Genomic DNA, 21,117 nt, shown 5'->3' with positions numbered 1-21,117 from the left:
GTGTTGGTGTGTTTCCCAGAGACGAGGGATAGGATGGAAGACATTGGTTTGGCGGGAGCAGTAAGCCTTGTGGCTCAGGATAGGCAGGCTTTGTTTTCTCAGTAAAAGAGGAGCTGAGGTCACCTGCTGGGAACAGACTAGGGTTTAGAAGACCTGAGGAGGTTTGAAAGAGCCCCAGTGGGTGCCTTACAGGGAGCTGGTGAGGACAGAGAAGGCTCCTGGGGACACTGCCGGGTGCAGGGGATTCTACCTGAATAAAACAGACCTCGTACCTCTTCTGGGGAGACTCCCGTTTCTTCGTCCTCCCACCGAGGCATATCTCCATTTTAGCAACTGGCTGTTTCAGTTCTTGATTAAGATTTCTTTTAAAGGAATTTTTAAAACTTCTTCTGTCAATAAATTACCCCTGTCATCCCTCTGAGATTGCCCAGACTCCCTCCACTGCTCTCTGCCTTCTTTTATATATATCTTAATCTCTTGCTCAATCTTCCCTTCACTCCCGGCCTCTCTTTTTGTTATTTTGTTTTTACAATACTCTCCATCATTTTCCAGTTGCCTCTCTCCTTGCACCCCGCCTCTCCAGGCCCCCGATTCCCTGACCCCTCCCTGTTCTTGCTGGAAGCCCAGCCTTGGGCACTTGCTCCTGTATTCCATGCTTAAATTTTGCTTCCACATGTAGGTCTTATAAGCAGGACCAGCTACGTAATTTGCAGAGCTCAGCGCAAAATGAAAATTCAGGGCCCCCTTATTCAAAAAAGATTAAGATTTTCAAGATGGTGACGCAAAGCATTGATTAGACCAAGTGCAGGGACCTTCTGAGCACTGGGCCATGTGTGACTGCATGAGTCGCTGGTCCTCAAAGCTGGCCCTGTTTGCAATGTTTTTTGCTTTAATTTATTGTTAATTCTCTGAACACTTCCAATTTTGCTTCTGTCATCTTGACCTGCTACTTTAACTTGCTTGACTTTGCCCAACATAGTCACCATATTTATAGTAACCAAATAAGACATTCTGTTTTAATTATTGTTTCTTTTCACCATCTTTTTTGCTGATCTGGAAAACTGGCACGAGACTCCATTCTAGGCCCAGCTGCCTGTAAGTTGATGCTTGGGTGTTCCTGCTATTCAGAGCCCGAGAAAGCTGTGCTGTGAGGTTAAAATGGCACGAGGAGGTGCCTCCCCTAGAGAAGATGTGGAGGAGAGTAGATTAAGTTCCCCGGGCAAGCATACCATCAAAATCAGCCAGGTAATATGCATTACTCTGTGAGTGGCTCAGAGTAAGCATTCAATAAGCAAGAACCAGTATTATTTCCATGTTGGTTCCAGCCGAGAGCCAAGATGCTGTCATAATGCAGAAGCACAGTTCTAGCTCAGTAAGTTTCCCTCCAGATTTAAGGGCTCTTCTCTTCTTCCCTTAAGGCCGGCAGACCCACCCCCTGGTTACCACCCACTGCTGATAGTCGTCTCACACATCTCCCGCCCGCCCTGCACCCCAGGGTCCAGCCACCTACTTGTTGGTCTGCCTCTGGTGCTGGATCACCATGTTTTTCTCATGGATTGTCTCCAACAGGGCTGTTGCCAGAGATTTCAGATCAGAAATGGACTGTGGAGTGGCTGGGAGACTGCACCCGTGGTCCTCAGATAACAGATCCTGAACTGGGTGGGATATAAAATTTACAACTCAGTCTTAAATCCTTCTGGAACGTTGGGATGCAAACCAGTGTCAGTTCTTCCTGGATAATGAAGCTGGGATCAGTTCCCGGCTTCCACCCGCTACTGTGTTGTAATTGAAGGGTCCACTTCAAGTGTCAAAAGTGAAAAAAAAAATAAAATTTAGTGTGAGGGTTAAACAGAAAGGAGGAAGTACTCATGGACTTTTAGCAACACCTTTTCTTTAAAGGATAATAATTTTTTGCATTTGTCCAGTATTTTATGCTTTTGAAACACTCACGCTGACTAACTCATTTGAGGCTTCAAATTTTAAAAAGAACCTGGAAAATGTTATTTATTCCCATTTCATGGACAGAAGAGCAAGGTGCTGATGGATTAACAACATTAGCTGAAGGTCACACAGCAATGCAAATGAAAATGACTCTAGTCCTGAGCTCCTGGCTTTATATCACAGCTTCCCACAGTACCCTTGGTGGGTGGTAAGATAATGTAGGAGATTATTTAGAATACAAAATATATTTTGTATATGCATGTTTTTAGAAACTAAGAGATAACCCCAAAAGACCACAACCACTTGTATTCCTATGAGACAGAAAAAAGAAGAAATAATATAAATCTCTCATTATATATCTTTGAACACCATTTCCTATATGCCTATATGTAGACACACAAATTCACACTTTTCTCTCCAAAAATGGGAAAAAGCTCTGCTTTTTTTCACTTAACCTTATGTCTCATCATGAATATCTACTAAAATATAAAATGTAACGGCTGCTTAGTAGTCCATGCATAGATCTACAGTAATTTATTTAATTACTCCTGGACAATTATGTTGTTTCCAATGTTTTTGATTATAACTAATGTAGGAAGAACTTTCTTGAAGCAAAATGCTTGCATATGTCTGTAATCATTTCTTGTTGGCTCAAAGGGGATCAGTTTAAGGCTTTTTATAACAGAGAACCAAATGGTTCTCTAGAAAGGTTGTGCCTGGTTGACTGCTCTGCCAGCGTGTTTGAGCGTGGCTAGCGTGTCCCAGGTCGGTGACAGGACGGGGTCTCAACATTCAAACATTCAACGTTCGAAGGCTATCAAGGGTATCCAGAGCTATACTTAGATGGGCTACTTCACGTTTCTATAGAGTACTGTAGTTTTCTTTTTAAAAGTAATCCTAGGGTGTCCTTTTCTAGTTGAGTGAAAAAGAAAAAAAAAGAAGTTGCTTGGAAAAGTGCCTTGATTATTAGGTAGGCTGGAGATTCAGCAATTTTTTTTAATCCCCCGTAGCTCTGATGAGGACTGACACGTGATCCTTGCTGGTCTGCACTGCCAACAAGCCCAAAGCAGGCCAGCCCAGCACGGTCTACTTGAGGATGATGTTTAGGACTGAATTCCCAAATATTAAGTGTCAGAAGCAAGCTCTCTGCTATTTATTCCCCCTGACTGTTCCTGGAAGATCATTATTTTTCATCGGAATTGACAAGAAGGAGGAACAAAATTGCAATCAATAAAAGCTTCTTTGAAAAAGGCACATGTGCCATGGTAAAATGATTTCAGCAGCTGTGAGACTTTTCTAGTCTGATCATAGAGGCCAGGAAAAGGAGAAACTCAATGAGGATGGAACGGACACTTGGAGATGCTAACCTCGTGATTACAGAAGGGAAAACATTCTGGAAAGAGGAGCATAGTTAGGGGAATAGATGCAAATGGGGTCCAGTCATTAGAGAGACCTCTAATGCAGCGGCTCTCAAAGCAGGGTCCCTGAACCAGCATCAGCATTATCTGGGAACTTTTTAGAAATGCATATTCTCCGGGCTCACCCTAGACCTACTAAATCAGAAACTCTGAGGTGGGACCCAGTAATCTGTGTGTTAATAAGCCCTCCAGGCAATCCTGATGCAGGTGGAAGTTTGGGGGTGACTGCTCTAAGAATCACTTCCATTCCCAGTTCAGAAAACGAGATGTGGACCCACAGTGCTAGCATTCTGTGATCGTAGGTGGTCCCTCCCAGAAAATGACCCCTACCTTGCTTTGCAGACAGGACTCCAGTCAGAGCACTGCTGCTGGATTTACCCTGGCCTTTTGAGTTTTTCCGTCTCTCAAGAGCATTCTAAAGCAGCATTGGGAGAAAACAAAAACCTCTGTCAGAAAAGCCAATAATGGAAAAATACCTAATTCCGGTAGATGCAGCCTCCCATCCAGCACACAAGAACTCTTTACAAACTCCAAATGCTAGCCCAACTTTTAAAATTCAGAGTCCCTGCCAGGGAGTTATGATTTTTATGGACCTGGTAAAGAGGTTTTTTTTTTTTTTTAAGTTGGTGCCCAGCAGAATTACAGCAATTATATCCTCCTATATATAGAAGGTACTCAATGCATATTCGTTAAATTAAATCAAATCTGAAGCAAGAACTCAGTCTAATGTGTGAAGTCACTAGTTATGGAAACTCCTTCCAAACAGACATGAGATGGAGACTAGGTTTACTTTCATGGAGCAATGCCAAAAGATCATTAGTGGTGTCTGGAAGGTTTCTGTGGCTGGGCTGGAAGAAAAGCCATGATTGATTAATGAAATCTGCCATAGACTCAAGATTAAGGAAGTGCATATGTGTCACTCCTAGAACAGAACGTTACATTAAAATTGATATGTGCTATACAGCCAGTGCTTGGCACATAGAAGAACTGAATAAATGTTGTTAAGTGAATGCATATACACATTTTTTAAATTATGTATTAATTATACAACTTTAAGAGCTGTATTCTTCTTTGGCTGTGTGTGTATATATAGATGGGTGTAAACTCAAGTGGAGCCCCCCCCCCCCGCCCCAGAATGGAAAAGGAAGAACAGCATGGAGACTTCTGAGAAAAAAGTGAACGTCAAAAGCCAGGAATATGAGATGGCTGCCCCAATAGAGATGGCTATAAAACTTCACCCTCAGGAAGAGAAATCAATCTATTTTCAAAGCAGAGAAACCCAGGAGATTTTGCTAATTATAACACGTACAACTAACATCTGCAGAAACAGATATTATCTAACTAATGGCACTGGAATTAGACTAAATAACAGCGGGGAGAATTTAAACATTCTGTCCTTTTAGTGTGACGTGAACATTATCGTTTAGATTGTGATTTCCCAATCTTTGTTCCTTCATTGCTCGGAAATCATTTTCTTATGGATGATTAGGAGACAAAGAACATCTGATGACAGAACACTTTATAGAAAAGCTGGGTAGGAAACCTAATTTAATATAGACTGAGGCTGTATAGTGGTCACATCCAGATTCTGGTGGTGTCAGTGTGCCCTGTCCAGACAATGGAAGGAGCTCTTGCAAAACCTGTTTTTGTTGTGTTTGCTGTTTGGGGTTTAATTCTTACTGGTTCCTCAGTTAAAGCTCTTATTGAACTATCTGGGAGGGCAGGCAAGCACTAGAGTATCTTTGGCACATAAAAGGGAATTAAAATAGAATGACATTTAGATGTACAATAGTGAATCATCACCGTCACCGTCATGATTTTCTACCTTGTATTTGGCAATGTTAGATTTCAAGAGGTTGACCTCTTCATGAAGTTGCTTTAATCTCTCTTGAAGGTACCTGAAAAAGAATATATACAACTAGGAAGAGTTTGGAGGCAAAATAAAAAACATACACTCAAGTAGGAGAGGAAAAAAAGAAAACCACACACCCAAAGAGCCACCTTTTACATACAATGCCTTCCCACCACCGAAAGCAGAAAAAGTGCATCTTGGTGACCTCTTCTTAAATGGATGTGATCAAGGTCAAATACGCCCAAATCACTGAAACCTCACTTTAGGACAGCCCTCTGCAGAGATCCCCTAAGGGATATCAACACAGTTTTCACATAATTCTCATTAAGATGATTCCACTGGGAAGCAAGGCAGAAAGAGGCAATACCAGACACAGCATTAAGTTAGTCACATACACACACTGAAATTTGCCTCTGGGAAAAGAAACAGCTAAGGGAATTTCTCTATTTATTTTCTTATTCTTTTCTGTCCTCTTGATAGCAATAATAAGCAGCTTTCACTGGTTCCCTACCCTTCTCACCCAACCGGGGAGGGCAGGGGGAAAGAGGGCATGGATATAGGCATGTAAGCATGTGGTTCTTCTTTTCTTACTTCTACAACTAATGTGTGACATTAATATCACTGTTTTAGGGTTGAGACTTTCCTTTCACTGTAAGGCTATTTTCTTAAATGTAAATAGGGCTGCAAATAACTCCCAGCCTGCAGGCAAGTGGAGAGCCAGCATCCTACCCGAGTGCGGGCCTGGGACTGGTCACTTGCCTGTTCTCCATACACAGGGCATCCACGTCAATGATTCGGTTCTCGTGGCCGCTCAGGATGTGGTTTAGCTCCTGGTTGAGCCTCTCGACTTTGTCCTGGTAGGAAGACCGCTCTTCTTTAACATCCTGAAGCTCGTCCATAGAGGCCTGCAGGTCATGCTCCAGAGACTCAATCTGAAACCAAAGAAGTGCCCTTACTCAAGGTGTTCTGCAGACATCAGCTTTATGGTTAGAGACGAGCCTTCCACTTGGCTGACTGACTTTTAGAGAGCTTATCAATACCAGCACCTGCTATAAAACCATAAGCGCCACACATCGGAATATGAGAAAAGCTAAAAGCAAGGAACAACTTCCGGCCAGACACTTACTATATCCAAGATGAGATGGATTGCAGCAGTTTGGAAACACAGAACCGATCACTTACCAACTGCAGCCTGCCCTAAAGCCAGGGGCTCGGAGAGGGCAAATCCAGATATTGGGAACAACAGCCAGTGTCTTACAAATACATACTTTTTCAAACCACTCTAGACCCAGAAATCATGTTCTGCTCTTCAAAACCAATTAGTGAGAGAAGAAAAATGAAGTCTAGGCTCTCTAAGCTGTTCCCTAACTAGGGCTCGGTACCCGTTGAGATTTTGCCTAAAAAGCATCCACTCAGCATTTCAGCGGAAACTTGCAAATTAAGGCCAGTGTGTCATGTTTGTTCTCTCCCTGTCTATCCTGGTTATGGGGGAGGTTTCTCGTTGTGTTCAGAACAATGGCACCCAAAGTAAGAGAGCAGACCTGCTGGAAGACAGAAATGCAAAAGGCTGCTTGGGAACTTAGCAGAGAACAGAGGGAGTAAATGCATTCAAACTGCATCTTCCTTCCTCCTCTGACCGCGTTCCAAGCACCCCACAGTCTCTGAGAAATTGGGGCACAGTCTACTCTTCTCTGTGTCATGCTCAGCTGTGCAAACATATCCCCCACTCATAACAGATGTTGGCGGTAACCTGTTCCTTTGCTCTCTCCAGCTGCTGAACCAAATCTTCACGCTCATGGGCTGCAAAGTGCCGCACGCCGATTTCTTCGTCTCCCAGCCTCTGTTTGGCAATTGTCATTCTCAAGAGCTGCATTTTCCATTGGTAGAAAAAGAAGAGAGAGAGGGAGAGAGAGTTAAAATGAATAGATCCAAACAAAACCCCAAGCATACTAGGCAGAAAGTGTTGGAAGTTAAGATTTTCCAAGAAATATTGGAGAAAGGCACAAGATAAAGAAATTTCTTGCCAATATCATTAATTAAAAAAAAATTAAAAATCCATATTGCCTGTACAGACACACGTGTGCACACATACACCTATAAGGCTAACGGGAACACAGGCCTGGGCATCTGAAGGGGGATAGCCTGTTTAGCCCTGCCATAGTGAGGGAAAAATCTCTGTGTCTCTTTTAAACTTAGCAAAGATTAAAAAATGATAACACAGTGTTGTAAAGTATCTGTTAAGATGGGCATGCTCCCACATTCTTAACAATTAGGCTATGTTATCAAGAGCCTTAAAAATGTCCCTATCTGACTCTTGCATCCGATTGCTAATTCAGATTTAAGCCTAAGTAACCTCATCGCCTCTCACCCCATGAATGTTGACAATGGATGAAATACTTTGCTGTAGTTCTGGACTAAAACGCTGGGGAAGAAAGTTAATTTTCTTTTTTGCACAACTCAGGAAAACAGCTACTGTGCAGAGTTTCCTTTCTGACCTCAGCAGATGAACTGGACTGATAGTGTTAATTCAGATTTAAGAAATTATCTGAATCTTGGTTTGAGTAGATTCGGGATCTACATGCAATATTAACTAGATCGGATACCTTTTATATTTTCACATGTATACATAGGCTCTCCTCACCCTCATCAACATCCATTAGTTACTGTACTCTGTGAGCTGGCACTGAAACATTACAATGTTTTGTTGCTCCGGTTTTGTAAAGTTTTACAGTGCAATACCTGTTAATTTTCAGAGACAAACCAGAGGTTAATTTCTCTAGGTTCTTGCTGTTTGCTTTAGCAGCATTTGATGGAGGATCTTTATATATATATATATATATATATATACATTTGTAATAGATGAAAAATAAACCAGATTTCAAATCCCTTTTTTTTTTTGGAGCGAACAATGTACCAGGTTTTTGGTCCAAATTGTGTAGGATAAGTTAAATTGCATTCTATTAACCCATATGAACGTATCTCTGTACCCATAGTTATGTTGAAATAAAGTTTTAAAAAGCAAAAAAAAAAAAAAAAAAAAAAGTGTCCCTATCCAAGGATCCAGTAACTCTACTTCTGACAGTCTGGGCTAAAAATAATCCCAGACATGGACTAGCTTTAGGAAAAAAGAAAAAAGTAGATTGTGCTGTTATTTTAGAAACAGTAAGAAAAAAAATAGAAACAATGTCCAACAACAGTGGAATGGCTAGCAAATGATAATGCAATCAATCAACTGATTGATTGTTTGATCAATCAATCAAATAGCAAGTTTCCAGCTGTTTAAAATGAGGTTGATGTGAACTATGTAGTACCATGGACATGCGGATGCTGCTACACTAAGTGGGAAAAAAAGCAGAAAACTAACTTGAATACACAGTTTGGGGACTTCTCTGCCAGTCCAGTGGTTAGGACTCCATGCTTCCACAGCTGGGGGCCTGGGTTCAATCCCTGGTCAGGGAACTAAGATCCCACAAGCCACACAGTGTGACCAGAAAATAAATAAATAAATAATTTTAAAAAATGTTTAAATAAAGGCACTTTCCTGGCAGTCCAGTGGTTAAGACTCCGAGTTTCCAGTACAGGGGGTGCAGGGGGCACGGGTTTGATCACTGGTCGGGGAACTAAGATCCCACATGATGTGCGGCACAGCCGAAACAAAAATATGCAGTATGATTGAAATTATACTAAGAACCCACACACAAAAGAAAAAAATTACCAAATACACTAAAACCCTTAAATGTTTAAGTTTAGGTGATGCAAGACTGTATGCTCTCTGTTCTTTGTTTTCTAACTTTTAAAATAAGTATACATGACTTTCATAACGTACTTTTAAAATATTTTTAAGTCCCTAGGAACTAAATTCTAGTCCTAAAAAGGTAATTTTCCAAAGGATCCCTGCAGAACCCTTGGCTTTCCCAGTCTCTGGGGCCGAGCTCCATGTGCAGCTCCAAACCTTCCAGTAGGGCCATGATGGAAACTATGTTAGAGACTCCAGGAAGGTCCAGTGGTCCCAGAGCATCCCCTACATGCCCATCAGTGCCAAGCAGGTGGCCATTAGAGTGCTTTTTTAGTTTTACAGCACTGCTTCCTGATGCTTCTTCAAAAGAGGTTGTAAGACTGATTCCTCCACCTCCCTGTAGGGTGTGTGCAGATGGGCTTCATATATGGATGAAATCCTGGGGACAGTTTTTTGCTGCCACACAGATCCAACCCATCCAGGAATACCTGCTGGGGTATGCTCTTCCTCGTTCCTGTGTGGATCCTAAGGGATTTGTTGCCAATAGAGAGAATAGCTTTATTTTTCAAGTCCCTAAGGATTTAGGGGCAGGTGAGAAAGTTAAAAGCCAAGGTAGAATATTACTATATAGGAATAATAAATAATAGCAATGAACTGTGCAGGAAATGATGACTACTGAAAAGTAAAGAGCATTTTCAAATGACATATATTTGGGGTCCTTATTTGAAAACTAGTCAGATGAACTGGACGTATATTTACTGTGCACCTACTATGAGCAAATGCATCATTAGGATCAGCACACAGTGTTCCAGGCAGGTGGAATAGCTTGTACAAAGGCCTAGCAGAGGACACACGGCACTTAGGTACACAGATGGCTGTGCTTAATGGAATCCCCATTCCAAAGCTCAAGGATTCTGTATTTGTATACTTGCATAATGCAAATTTATTTGTAACCTCGAAATCAGCATTCATAGTGCTTTTGCATCATGAGGGGACATGTGCAGATAAACACAGAGTTGCAAAAAATGGGAAGCACCCCACAGGAACGTTCCCAGCTAAAGTCGAACAAGGCAATGTTCTGCTTTCTTGATTTAGCTCATACTGTAAACAAGTGTCCTTTTCATGGTTTCTTTCGTGCCACTTTTTTTCACATTTTTGTGCTTTCTGTTGGTGTTTTGCCATTTAGAATGGCCCTCCTGTGCAGTGCTGGAGTGTTGTCTCATGTTCCTGAGCACGAGAGGCCATGATGTGCCTTACGGAGAATAGACGTGTGTTAGATGAGCTTCCTTCAGGCACGAGTTACAGTGCTATTGGCTGTGAGTTCAATGTTAAAGAATCAACAGTATAAATTAAATAAGGTGACTTTAAACAGAAACACACAGAAAACAGTTATATATTGATCAGGTGACAAAAATACTGTGACCAGAGGCTCAGAGGAACCTAATCTCCTATTTCCCCTAGGAACAATGGTTCAATATTCCCTAATTCAGTGTTTGCAGTGACGTTAGAGAATGTAACTATAGCAAATGTCAAGAATCGGCTGTACTGGGGGGGAACGGAGTTTATGTCAGAACTGGTTAATTTACCTGAAAGCCGATATGTGAAAACATCTTTCACATCACAGTCTTGGCTCAGGACTTTCAGAACGCCAGGTGAATACACAGAAAGACAAACAGCTAACCAAGTAAGAAACATTTCTCAGATGAAAGGGTCTAGGAACAAGAAGGCCTGTGCCGTTTTTGTCATGAGGCAACAGGAGGTCTGCGACAGGGCTTTGAAAGCAGGGCGCTTTTCTTCGTATGTGAAAAGCCAGACTGACAGCCTGAACTTTAAGTAATAAAACACCACTGAGGTTTTCCATTCACAGTACGCTTCGCCGAACACTTAATTTAGAATCACACAATTATGTTTGCTTAATGCCAATTAATTATTAAACATGTTTATTGAGGTCTGACAGCCATATAAGAGAGTCATCTTTTATATACTGGATGCCTGTTAAGCTTCAATAAACATGTTAACAATCATTTGGTGTTTAATGTGCATACAATATCGGCTATTAAATCTCAGGGCTGGACTGGATGAAACACTTATTTTTAAAAGTGAGGCCCAAGTTGGTAAAAGCTGGATCACTGGTTGGGTCTGAACTCAAGTTCAATCAGCTGAAGGGGCCCAAGGAGGCCATCGTAACAGGGATGGCAGCCCCAGGGAGAGTTCTCTTGCCTTCCCAGCTGACAGCTGACGGGCTCTGGAGTCCACCTGCCGGGGGGTGGGGGGGTGTCCTGGGGCCAAGTTCGAGAGCTGTGCAATCTCAGGTATATGCCTAAACTTCTCTGAGTCTTAGTGTCCTTCACTGTAAGAATACGACAGTAACAGTACAGCTTTTTACTGTCCAAGGTTGCTGTAACTGTTGGGGCCCAGAGTAGGCTGCCCCCAAATGTGCCTCAATGGCATATTTATTATTTTGAATTAAAGTTACTTAAGAAATGGCCAACACACAAGGGACACTCTGACCCTTCTTTCTGTCACCCTGAAAGCAGGAAAAAAAAATCTCTCGTGTGAAGGGTGCCCTCCTGCATCTGGAGGTAGAAGGATGCCCTTATCGCCAGAGATGGGGATTTGGGCGAGAAACCAGTATAAACAAACCCTGTTACTGCTTTAATTTACTACCCCAAGCCCAAACTCGGTTTAGATTCTTCACTAATTGGGCACCCCGAACCTAAGTTTCTTTGTCCTGTCAACTCCTCCCAAATTTATTATTTCTTTGTCTAAAAAGTATAAAAGTTATCTGCTTTGGGCATTTCTTAGGTCCCATGTCTATGGGACCAGCATGAATTAAAAAGTGTATCTTTTTCTCCTGTTAATCTGTCTCATGTCCAACCACAAGAAATCAAGAAGGGGGGAATTCCCTATTGGTCCAGTGGTTAGGACTCCACTCTTCCACTTCAGGGTTCAATCCCTGGTTGGGGAACTAAGATCCTGCATGTCGTGTGGGACCGCCAAAAAAAAAAAAAACAAACAGAGAGAAATCAAGAGGAGTAGAGGGGGCAATTTCCCCTACCCAACATTAAACACGAAGTAAGAGAGTGAAGTTGTATTAAATGAGCATTTAACTTAGGGAAATTCAAATGTATGTGTTTGGCAAAAAGATGAGGGGGAGAACCAAGAGGAGGAAGAGAGAGATGGAGAAGAGGGGATGGGAGAGAAATAAAAATTTTAAAAATTGGTGGCTCTACCCACCCCTGCTTTCAATGTCCCAGACTGAGAGCAAGGTGGGAGAGGGACTGATAATACATTTAGACAAAATCATACTGTTCATATTTATACATAAGACTCCTGTTCAGGAGACACATGGCCACTTGCCCAGAACTTTATGGACAATTTAAGAGACCATCAAGGTGAATTTCTGCTAGACACAAGTTTTTGCCTCTTACCCGCTGACTTTAGAACCTAGTCCCAAGCAAGAGAAGGTGAGATTTCTCTACCATACTTAGCACAGCCCCTGGAACATAAAAAGTGCTTGATCAATGTCAGCTGCTATTACGATTACTGCTGTGACCACTGGTGTCCTCCTCCACGTGAGTTTCCCCACACATATGCCCACTGGGGAAGTCCGATCTTTCTTCTAAGCTGGAGGCGGCCGAGCTGCTGAGCCAACCTTATCTGTAGACTGCGGGCAATGAGGCTGATTTCCCACCTTGGAAGCTCTATGAAGCAACTGCTCAGAGCGCTTGATTTCCTCCAATGGGGCCATCAAAACTGCACGGCTAGCCTCCCTGTGCCAACGCTTGAAGTGGATCAGTGCCCTGAGAGGCACGCGCATGGCCACCAGGAGATGCATCCATTTGCTGATTTAGATGGAAATAAACGTTTATGAATGAATTATGGGTGTGAGTCGTCCACTTATGGATGAGGTGCAGCTGCAGCTGGGATGTGGCTGAGGGACAGGGCTGCAAAACAATGCGACAAAAGGCTCTTGGGCGCTCTTCCCCCACCCTGCCGATGGAGTCCAACTCCTCTGCCAAAGCCCTGCTCAAACTCTGGTCCCGCCAAGGCCCCCCAGTCGGAATGCCTCGCTTCTTCCTTGATCTCTTCTTGGGCTTCGTCCCTCATAGCCCTCAACAGTCTCTCCCTCATCTTGTTTTCATTTGCCTGAATCCATTTTCCCCAACAGACAGTGGGAGGAAGGCAGCTGGCAGCAGGAGCAGCTATTATTCTCCAGGTGTCATCTGTGTTCAGATCCTGTATCTGCTGGTCCTAGTCACATGTCTTTGGCTGTCGTCTAGCCTCACTGAGCCCCAGGTGACTTTAGTGTTTTCGAAAGTGGAGATTGCCTTAGTCCATTCAGGCTGCTATAACAGACTACCATCGACTGCATGGCTTATAAACAACCAACATTTATTTCTCATAGTTCTAGATGCTGGGAAGTCTAAGATCAAGGTGCTAGCAGATTGGGTGTCTGGTGAGAGCCTACTTCCTAGTTCATAGACGGCTGTCTTTTTTCTGTGTCCTCACATGGAGGAAGGGGTGAGAGAGCTCTCTAGGGTCCCTTTTATAAGGGCACTAATCCCATTCATGAGAGCTCCACCTTCATGATCTAATCACCTCCCAAAGGCTCCCACCTCCAAATACCATCACACTGGGGATGAGGTTTCAACATATGAATTTTTGGGAGGGGACACAGTCTATAGCATTCCACCCTTGATTATCCCCAAATTCATGTTCTTCTTACACGTGAAATACATTTACTCTATCCCAATAACCCCCAAAGAATTAACTGGTTCCAGCATCAACTCTTAAGTCTAAAGTCCAAAACCTCATCTAAATATCATCTAAATCAGGTATGGGTGAGACTCGAGGTGAGCTGCATCCTGAGGCAAACTCCTCTCCACCTGTGAAATTGTGAAACCTAGCAAGTTATGTGCTTCCAAAATACAAAGGTGGGACACACGCAGGAGCGACATTCCCATTCCAAAAGGCAGAAATAGGAAAGAAGGAAGGGGTGACAGGTCTCAAGTAAGTCCAAAACCTAACACATCAAACAACGTTAAATGTTAAGGCTCAGGACTAATCCTCTGGCTCGATGCTCTGCCTTCCAGGCCCACTGGCAACATCACCGCCAAGGCTTGGCAGGACAGCCCTGCAGTGGCTCTGCTCTGGTGCCCTGCAGCTCTACCGGGCTGGGGTCTCAGCCCTGGGGCTCTGGGAGGCCCCCTCCATTCTAACCCAGGTGAAGGCAATCTGTCCCCCAGAGCCATGCACTCTAGGCCTGAGGCGGGAGTGGCAGCCTTGCTGGGCTCTGAATTACCTTCCGTGTCATTCTTCTCTTGCCCTGAAAAATAGCGCCCGGCCTCTAATCCATACTAATCTCCTTACCAAATGGCTGTTTGGCCAACATCCTTAGCGTTCTCATTTTTTGCAATATGGACAGGCTGAGAATTTTCCAAATCTTTAAATTCTGGTTCCTTTTTGCTGAACAATTCCATCTTCAAATCATCTCTCTCTTCTCACATTTTATAAGCAGTCAGGAGAAACCAGCCTGCTCCTTCAACACATTTTTTAGAAATTTCCTCAGCTAAATATCCAGTTTCATTGCTCACAAGTTCTACCTTCCACAAAACAATAGAACTCAATCACAGTTCAGCCAGATTGTTGCCACTTTATAACAAGGATGGCCTTTTCCCCAGCATCCAATAACGTGTTCCTCATTTCCATCTGAGGCCTCATCAGAATGGCCTTTACTGTCCATATTTCTACCAACATTCTGTTCAGGATGACTTAAGTATTCTCCAAGAAGATGGACGCTTTCTCCACAGCTCTCTTTTTTTTTTTTTCTGAGTCCTCACCAGAATTGCCCTTAATGGTCCATTCACAGCAATGCTGTGAAGGACAACAGGCTTTTTCAAGCAGGAACCTCAAAACTCTTCCAGCCTCTACCCACTACCCAGTTCCAAAGCTGCTTCCACATTTTAGGTATTTGTTATAGCAGCAGCCCACTTCTTAGTACCAACTCCTGTCTTAGTCTGTTTAGGTTGCTATAACAGAATACCATAGACTGAGTAGATTATAAACAACAAACATTTACTTCTCACACTTGGAGTCTAGGATGTCCAAGATCAAGACACTGGTAGGTTCGTGGTCTAGTGAGGGCCCACTTCCCGGTTCATAGTCAGCTGTCGTCTCACCGTGTCCTCACTTGGTAGAGGCGGCAAAATTGCTCACTGGGGTCTCTTTTATGAGGGCACTAATCCCATTCATGAGAGCTCTGCTGTCATGACCTAATCACTTCCCAAAGCCCCCACCTCCTAATACCATCACATTTCGGATCAGGTTTCAACATATGAATTTGGGGTGGGGGCACATTCAGTCTACAGTAAGAATAAAAGCTATCTTGTAGACAGAACAGCTATGTACGGCTGCCCAGCCTGTGCACTGCACAACTCCAGCTCTGGGGGTTTCCATCCTTGGAATGTGAAGATACAATGCAATAATCACTCTCTGAAGAGCTTTAAAAGTACAATCCCCAGTTATAGCTGGTATGTTATAATTCTTATACAGTGACTCTCTATTTGTCAGAGTTACTAGGAAGATCAGATGCAAGAATTAATAGGAGTGGATGTTAGCCCTTCCTCACCCCCCTCCCCGGTCCTTGTGTACTGCTGCAAATAGCACGCCTAGGGAGAGGTCAACACCAAAAGCCATTTATCAAACATTCATTTGCCAGTGTTGTGCTGGGCGACTTAATAAACAAGGTCCTGCCTATCTTTTCTTTACTTTTCCTGTTGGTTTTCTCCACATCCTCTCCAACTGCCCCCTGACCTTTTGAAATACCCTTGATAAAATTAGACAGGAGAGCTTTAAAAGGCTCCAAGTAGGCAACTCTATTGTGTATACCAAAGTTCAAATTCCTAAACCTATATGACAAATCCAGTTCTAGCCTGAAACAAAAGAATTTGTCACTTAAAAAAGAAACCCAGCAGTTTTCATATTCTTCCTCCCAGGCTCTGGAGATTATCATGCACACACTCATTAATGTGTGTCAGTGTTTCCCAGTTAACGAGCACCCAACTTGGGCCAAACAACATGCTAGAATAAGCTCAAATATGGTGTCCGAGACCAAATTCATTTGTCTAATTCATCTGACAATAAAACACTAGGAAATGCTGAACTAGTCTGGCTGTTTGCTGAACTGAGCGTTGCCTGTGTTTCACCATCAAGATCCCAGTTAGAATACGATATGATGGGGCTGGAGCAGGTGAAGGGCCCTTATCACTCATTTTAATTCTTTGTAATTAATTTCTATAATGCCCCGAGGTGAGAGCTTTTCATTAGAGTGCCCTCTTCATGTGGGTTTCCCACAAGCTAGGACATGTCCCCGCTCCTCTGAAGCATAAAGAGGAAATGTTTACAAAGAGCTCTCTGATCCCTCATCCTGGACTGTTACAAACGTCCAAGCTGAACACTTTTTTTTTTAACAGAGTATACTTCAATTAGTCACCTGCATGCTCATTGGTCTGCCTGTATTGGCCGGTGGCTTTGACTTAATTGGTTTGCTTGCTGAATCCTTCCAAAAGTCTCACGTCAATAGAGGTACGTTCACAGAAGGGGTCTATCATTTTATGGGGCCAACACCAGATAAAACAGAGGCACTTAAAGACCTTCAGCTGGTGTAACATAAAGCTCATTATTAAGGGCCAAAGCGCGTGTTTATGCACGACTGCAAACAGTTACATTTAAATTGGCCAGCAGGGGCCCAGGAAATGTGGGGGCCCAGCCTGACACTGTCCACCTGAAGTTCCTTGCTTTTGAGTACTTCGCATTGCATTATCGTTCTTCTGCACTTAAAGTGCCATAATCTGTAAAATGAAGGAAAAATAAAAGCAGGCAGACAAGGAAACCCAGCAGGAACATGAGATGCTGCTCCTGGCCTGTTCTATTAGGTGCTTATTCCACAAGGGTACACAAAATGCAAGGAAGCTTCTGGGAGCTCGACACCAAAGCAATAATGTTTGGGGGGGTGATAAATAATAAAGTCGGGTGGTGATAAGGAGGGCTGAGTTTGGGGGATCCATCTGCCAGATGCCAGGCTTCTTACCCCCAATCTCTGTCTCTGTGGGGAGGCACGTACCCCCGGGGTTCACTGGAAACAGTCGATCAACAGAAAGGAAGACCTTGAGATTCCTGGTGGAACTCTTATACAAGACGACACTAAGCCGATCTGGGCCCAGGTTGTGCTAAAGATACCAGCAATGTTTACCCTTTATGGAGTGCTTACTGGATGCCAGGTACCATGCTACACCCTTTATAAACATAATATTGCATGCACACACACACTCCCAACCATTAAATCTCCTGCTTTCTTTTCTTCCCGGCACTAACCACTGTCTGATGATCTTACATAAGTATTTTATTTTCTTATTCTCTGTCTCCCCAACTAGACTATAGGCTCTGTGAGAACAGGCACCTTGTCTTTCTTATACCTTGACGTAGTCACAGCTCCTAGAGCATTAATCAGCACACAGTGAGTCCCCAATTATGCATTGATGAATAATGATGAAACCTGACAGCAATTCTATGTGAGGTATCATTACTCCCATTTTACAGATGAGGAAACTGGGGTCTAGACAGACAACTGACTTGCTCAAGGCCACACAGATAATAACTGGCAGAGTTAGAATATAAACCTGGGCCTAGCAGTTTCCAAAGATGGACCTCTTGGACTATTCTAGATTATACCACTTGGCAGTGGGAGGCTGCAGCTAGCTCTTTCTGGAGTGCCAAGCTTTCTAGCTCCCAGTTCAGTGACTTCACTTTGCTAGCCTGATATTTAAATGCCATGGCATCAGTATTTACACCACGGAAATTGGTAAAGTGCTACCAGCCAGGCTTCCTCTTCAGAAGAGCTGGTTCACCAGCTCACCTCTGGATATCTGTGATTCCAGTGTGCTCTGCCAGTTTTGTGGATTGCCTCTTACTGATCCTTAACTTCTCAGAGGCCTCCTTTCCCCCACCCCGGTCCCCTTTCCCTGAATCCACTCTTTTCTTAATGCCCAGAAGAGGAAGCAGGCATACCTCTGGGGCAAGAAGGGGAGCTGTAATTCTCTCGGTGGGCTGCTCTCCACACTTGAGGCCCTAGCATTGCCTGGGTTTTCCACGTAATTGGTCCTTATTCCTCACAGACGGCCACACAAAGAACCCTGGGCAGTCCACCCTCATGAAAAGCTTTCCCCAGGGTGATTTGTAGAGGTGTGAGTCCTCCCTTCCCTCGTGAACCTTTCAGAGCTATAATTAGCAAGGAAGGGAAGGGTGTCTACTAGGCTTCCCTTTTCCCACCTCTCGTCTGGTTTGAACTGGGGCTTTGTGTCTGTCCAGGAGCCTCGAGAAATTCTTGGGCGCTGCTCAGGGAGATAATAGGTTTGTTGATCATGGAATCCCACCCTCCACCTCCAACCCTGTGTGAGTGCTAAGCTGCTTGTAAGATGGGGTGGCAACAAATCTTTCAAGAGGCTGTTTGAAAATGCTTTATGGCACGTCGTAGGGTTACAAGGCTCTAGCTGAACAAATGGAAAAATTAGTCTACCTTAAAATAGCCAAGGCAAGTAATTTCCTATCACCTTGTTTCTTAAATGTACTTAACATCTAGAATCTGGGCTTCCCAAAATATGGCTAAGGGTCATCAGTTAAAATGGCAACTTGGAGATAAAAAGCTTCCACTTTAATAGTTGCTCATAAAGTGATGCCACAAGCCCTTCTGTTTGGAATGGGGGGAGTTAGGAATCCCACAACATCCATTATTAAGTATTATTGAATTTAACAGGCTTGAGCCAGCCTAGGAGCAGGACCCTTACCCCACATCCACTAAGGCTCAGCATCAGACCCCCTGACCTTTCCAGGGGCTTCCTAAGGTCTCACACCTTAGGTTTGGCTTTCTTCTGCTTTTTCTTGGATGGAATGGCTTGCTTTTCTAACTCCTTTCTCCAGGTTTCTAAACTACTCCTTACCCCCCAAGGAGAGTTAGTGATGACAACCGGAGGGGCAGTCAGTCTGCTATTTTCTTGTGTTCTTCCTTTTTCTTTTCCTCTTCCTTTTTATTGAACGTTTTTGCTCCTTCTTGCATTCCCTTTATTCATTCACTCATTCATTCATTTATCCTAGTCCATTCCTTCAATAAAGATCTATTAAATAATGTCTGTGTATCACGAACTAAGATGCTAATTCCTACGGATACAGGAATTCTGCCTGCAAAGAGTTTACCTTTGGGGAAGGGGTGCCAAACAAGTACAAGCGGAGGGAAAAGAGTAGGGCACTGTGGGTGTATGCAGGACCTGCCCCTGGGAGTTGGAGAAGGCTACATTTGACCTATGACCTGAAAGATGAGCAGGAGTTTATGGAAGTAAAGGGGAAGAGTGTTCCAGAGAACAGACAGCAGGTGCAAAGGCCCTGAGGCACAACACAGTATGGCTCAGCTAAGGGGCTGAAATTAGCCCTGCAGGGCTGAAGTGTGAGGCGACTAATGGCAACAGATGTGGCTGGAAAAATCAGGAGGGGCCAGATAATGGAGGGCCAAGCACACCATGGTAAGGAGGTGGGACTAGATTCCGAAGGCGATGGAAAGGTTGGAGCTGTGAGTGACACGATGAATAAAAGAGCAAAGGAAGGGTTAACCCATTCTCCACCACACAGTCACAGCCACCCTTCAAGAGAGGCCTCTGAGTTTCTCAAGATGGCTGGTGTCATTACTGAATGAGTCATCCGGCCTTAATGTTGATGACTGGGGGTGGGGTTGGGGGGGGAGGATGACCGTGACTCACAGGGGGATGAAAATAAACCAGCCTTATAACTTTAGATGCAAATGAGAATAAACAGAATCTCTGGGGCTCACTGCAGTTGGTCTTTTTTGAGGAGGAGAGGACTGGATACTGAGATACAGGGTCTACTGAATATTTTAACATCTTGCCTGCATCTGTTGGCAGGCAAATTACTTCACAGGCCATGAATATGAGTCACTAAATTCTAAACCTTGAGTGAGAAAACCAAGTTTGATAAATGTGTCCAGCTACTGGAATAAAGACCCAGAATGCAAGCAAATCATGAAGCTCAGATGGTGCCAATGCAAAAGCAGCCCCAGACCTGCGCTTACTGTTACACTCACACACACACTCATGCACACATACCCTCCCTTTCTTTCCTCGAAATATCAGTTGCAAATGTCAATTCCTAAAATATCTCAGGCCTACAAGGCGATACAATTAAAAGTGACCAAAAGATGAGGCAGAGGTGTGTTTAGGACAGTTGGAGGTGGGGGGGGGGGTACCTCAGAAAATAAAAAGAAAAGAAAAGAAGAAGAAAAAAAAAATCAGTCAAGAAGAATCATGACTCCAAAAATCACATTTCAATATGTTTCAGTATTTTCTGGATTTATAACTTCTCCAAAATTCCTGCAGTATTCTTATGGGTTTAAAAGGAAATGATTGCACATACTTGATTTTACTCTCTAGAAAAACTTGCCCTGATGCTATCATTTGATAACACCTAAGAAGGCCTGGCCTTTAATTATTGACCAAACACCTAGGTTACAGAGCGTAAGTCCTTTTGAGAGGCCCAATTAGCTTGTCCAGGGTTAATTAGCACCCTTCTTAGCATTCTTGCCCACTCCCTATTTCATGATGGAGAATAGTCATGAAATATTTTTCAAATATAGTATGTTAAATCCAAGAGGTTTAAAAAAAATTTTTTAAAGGCAGACTAAGTGGACAAGAGGCTATGTAAAGAAGACTTCCCAGTATGTCCCTATTTTTATTTTTATTTTTTTTTTACTTTTTGACCACACCTCGTGACATGCGGGATCCTAGTTTCCTGACCAGGGATCGAACCTGTCCCCCCTGCAGTGGAAGCATGGTTTCAACTGCTGGACCACCAGGGAAGTCCCACCAGTACGCCCTTAGATTGAGCCCCTTAAGCCAGCAGTAAGCACACAATCCTCTCTGCTCTTTGTCGTGGAAGAGTTCTCGAGATAATCCAGACACTTCCATGCATTTTTTTTTTTTTTTTTTAAAGAATAAGCATCTTTCAAAATGGCGCCTTCCAATAACCAGTGACTCCCAGGAACAACAAACATCCCCATCATTTGTCAGGGAATTTGGTGCCATTCAAAAGACATTGCCCAAGAAAGC

The 21,117-nt window shown here is 43.4% G+C and overlaps 1 protein-coding gene across 3 annotated transcripts in view; it reads right to left on the bottom strand.

The window, feature by feature from the left end:
- CCDC149 (coiled-coil domain containing 149) overlaps positions 1-21,117 on the bottom strand; it is a 96,467-nt gene that overhangs the window by 22,472 nt on the left and 52,878 nt on the right. For all 3 annotated transcript variants that reach the window (XM_036853476.1, XM_036853475.1, XM_036853477.1), the window contains 5 exons: positions 6,962-7,078; positions 5,971-6,143; positions 5,185-5,257; positions 3,690-3,774; positions 1,511-1,655 (listed from right to left, as the gene is read on the bottom strand). In XM_036853476.1, coding sequence (XP_036709371.1) covers positions 1,511-1,655; positions 3,690-3,774; positions 5,185-5,257; positions 5,971-6,143; positions 6,962-7,078 — 593 coding nt within the window. The remainder of the gene's footprint in view (positions 1-1,510; positions 1,656-3,689; positions 3,775-5,184; positions 5,258-5,970; positions 6,144-6,961; positions 7,079-21,117) is intronic.

This window comes from Balaenoptera musculus, chromosome 5, assembly GCF_009873245.2.
Source record: "Balaenoptera musculus isolate JJ_BM4_2016_0621 chromosome 5, mBalMus1.pri.v3, whole genome shotgun sequence".
Lineage (NCBI taxonomy): Eukaryota > Metazoa > Chordata > Mammalia > Artiodactyla > Balaenopteridae > Balaenoptera > Balaenoptera musculus.
The sequence above is the reverse complement of the archived record's forward strand: the minus strand, read 5'-3'. Positions and strand labels throughout refer to the sequence as shown.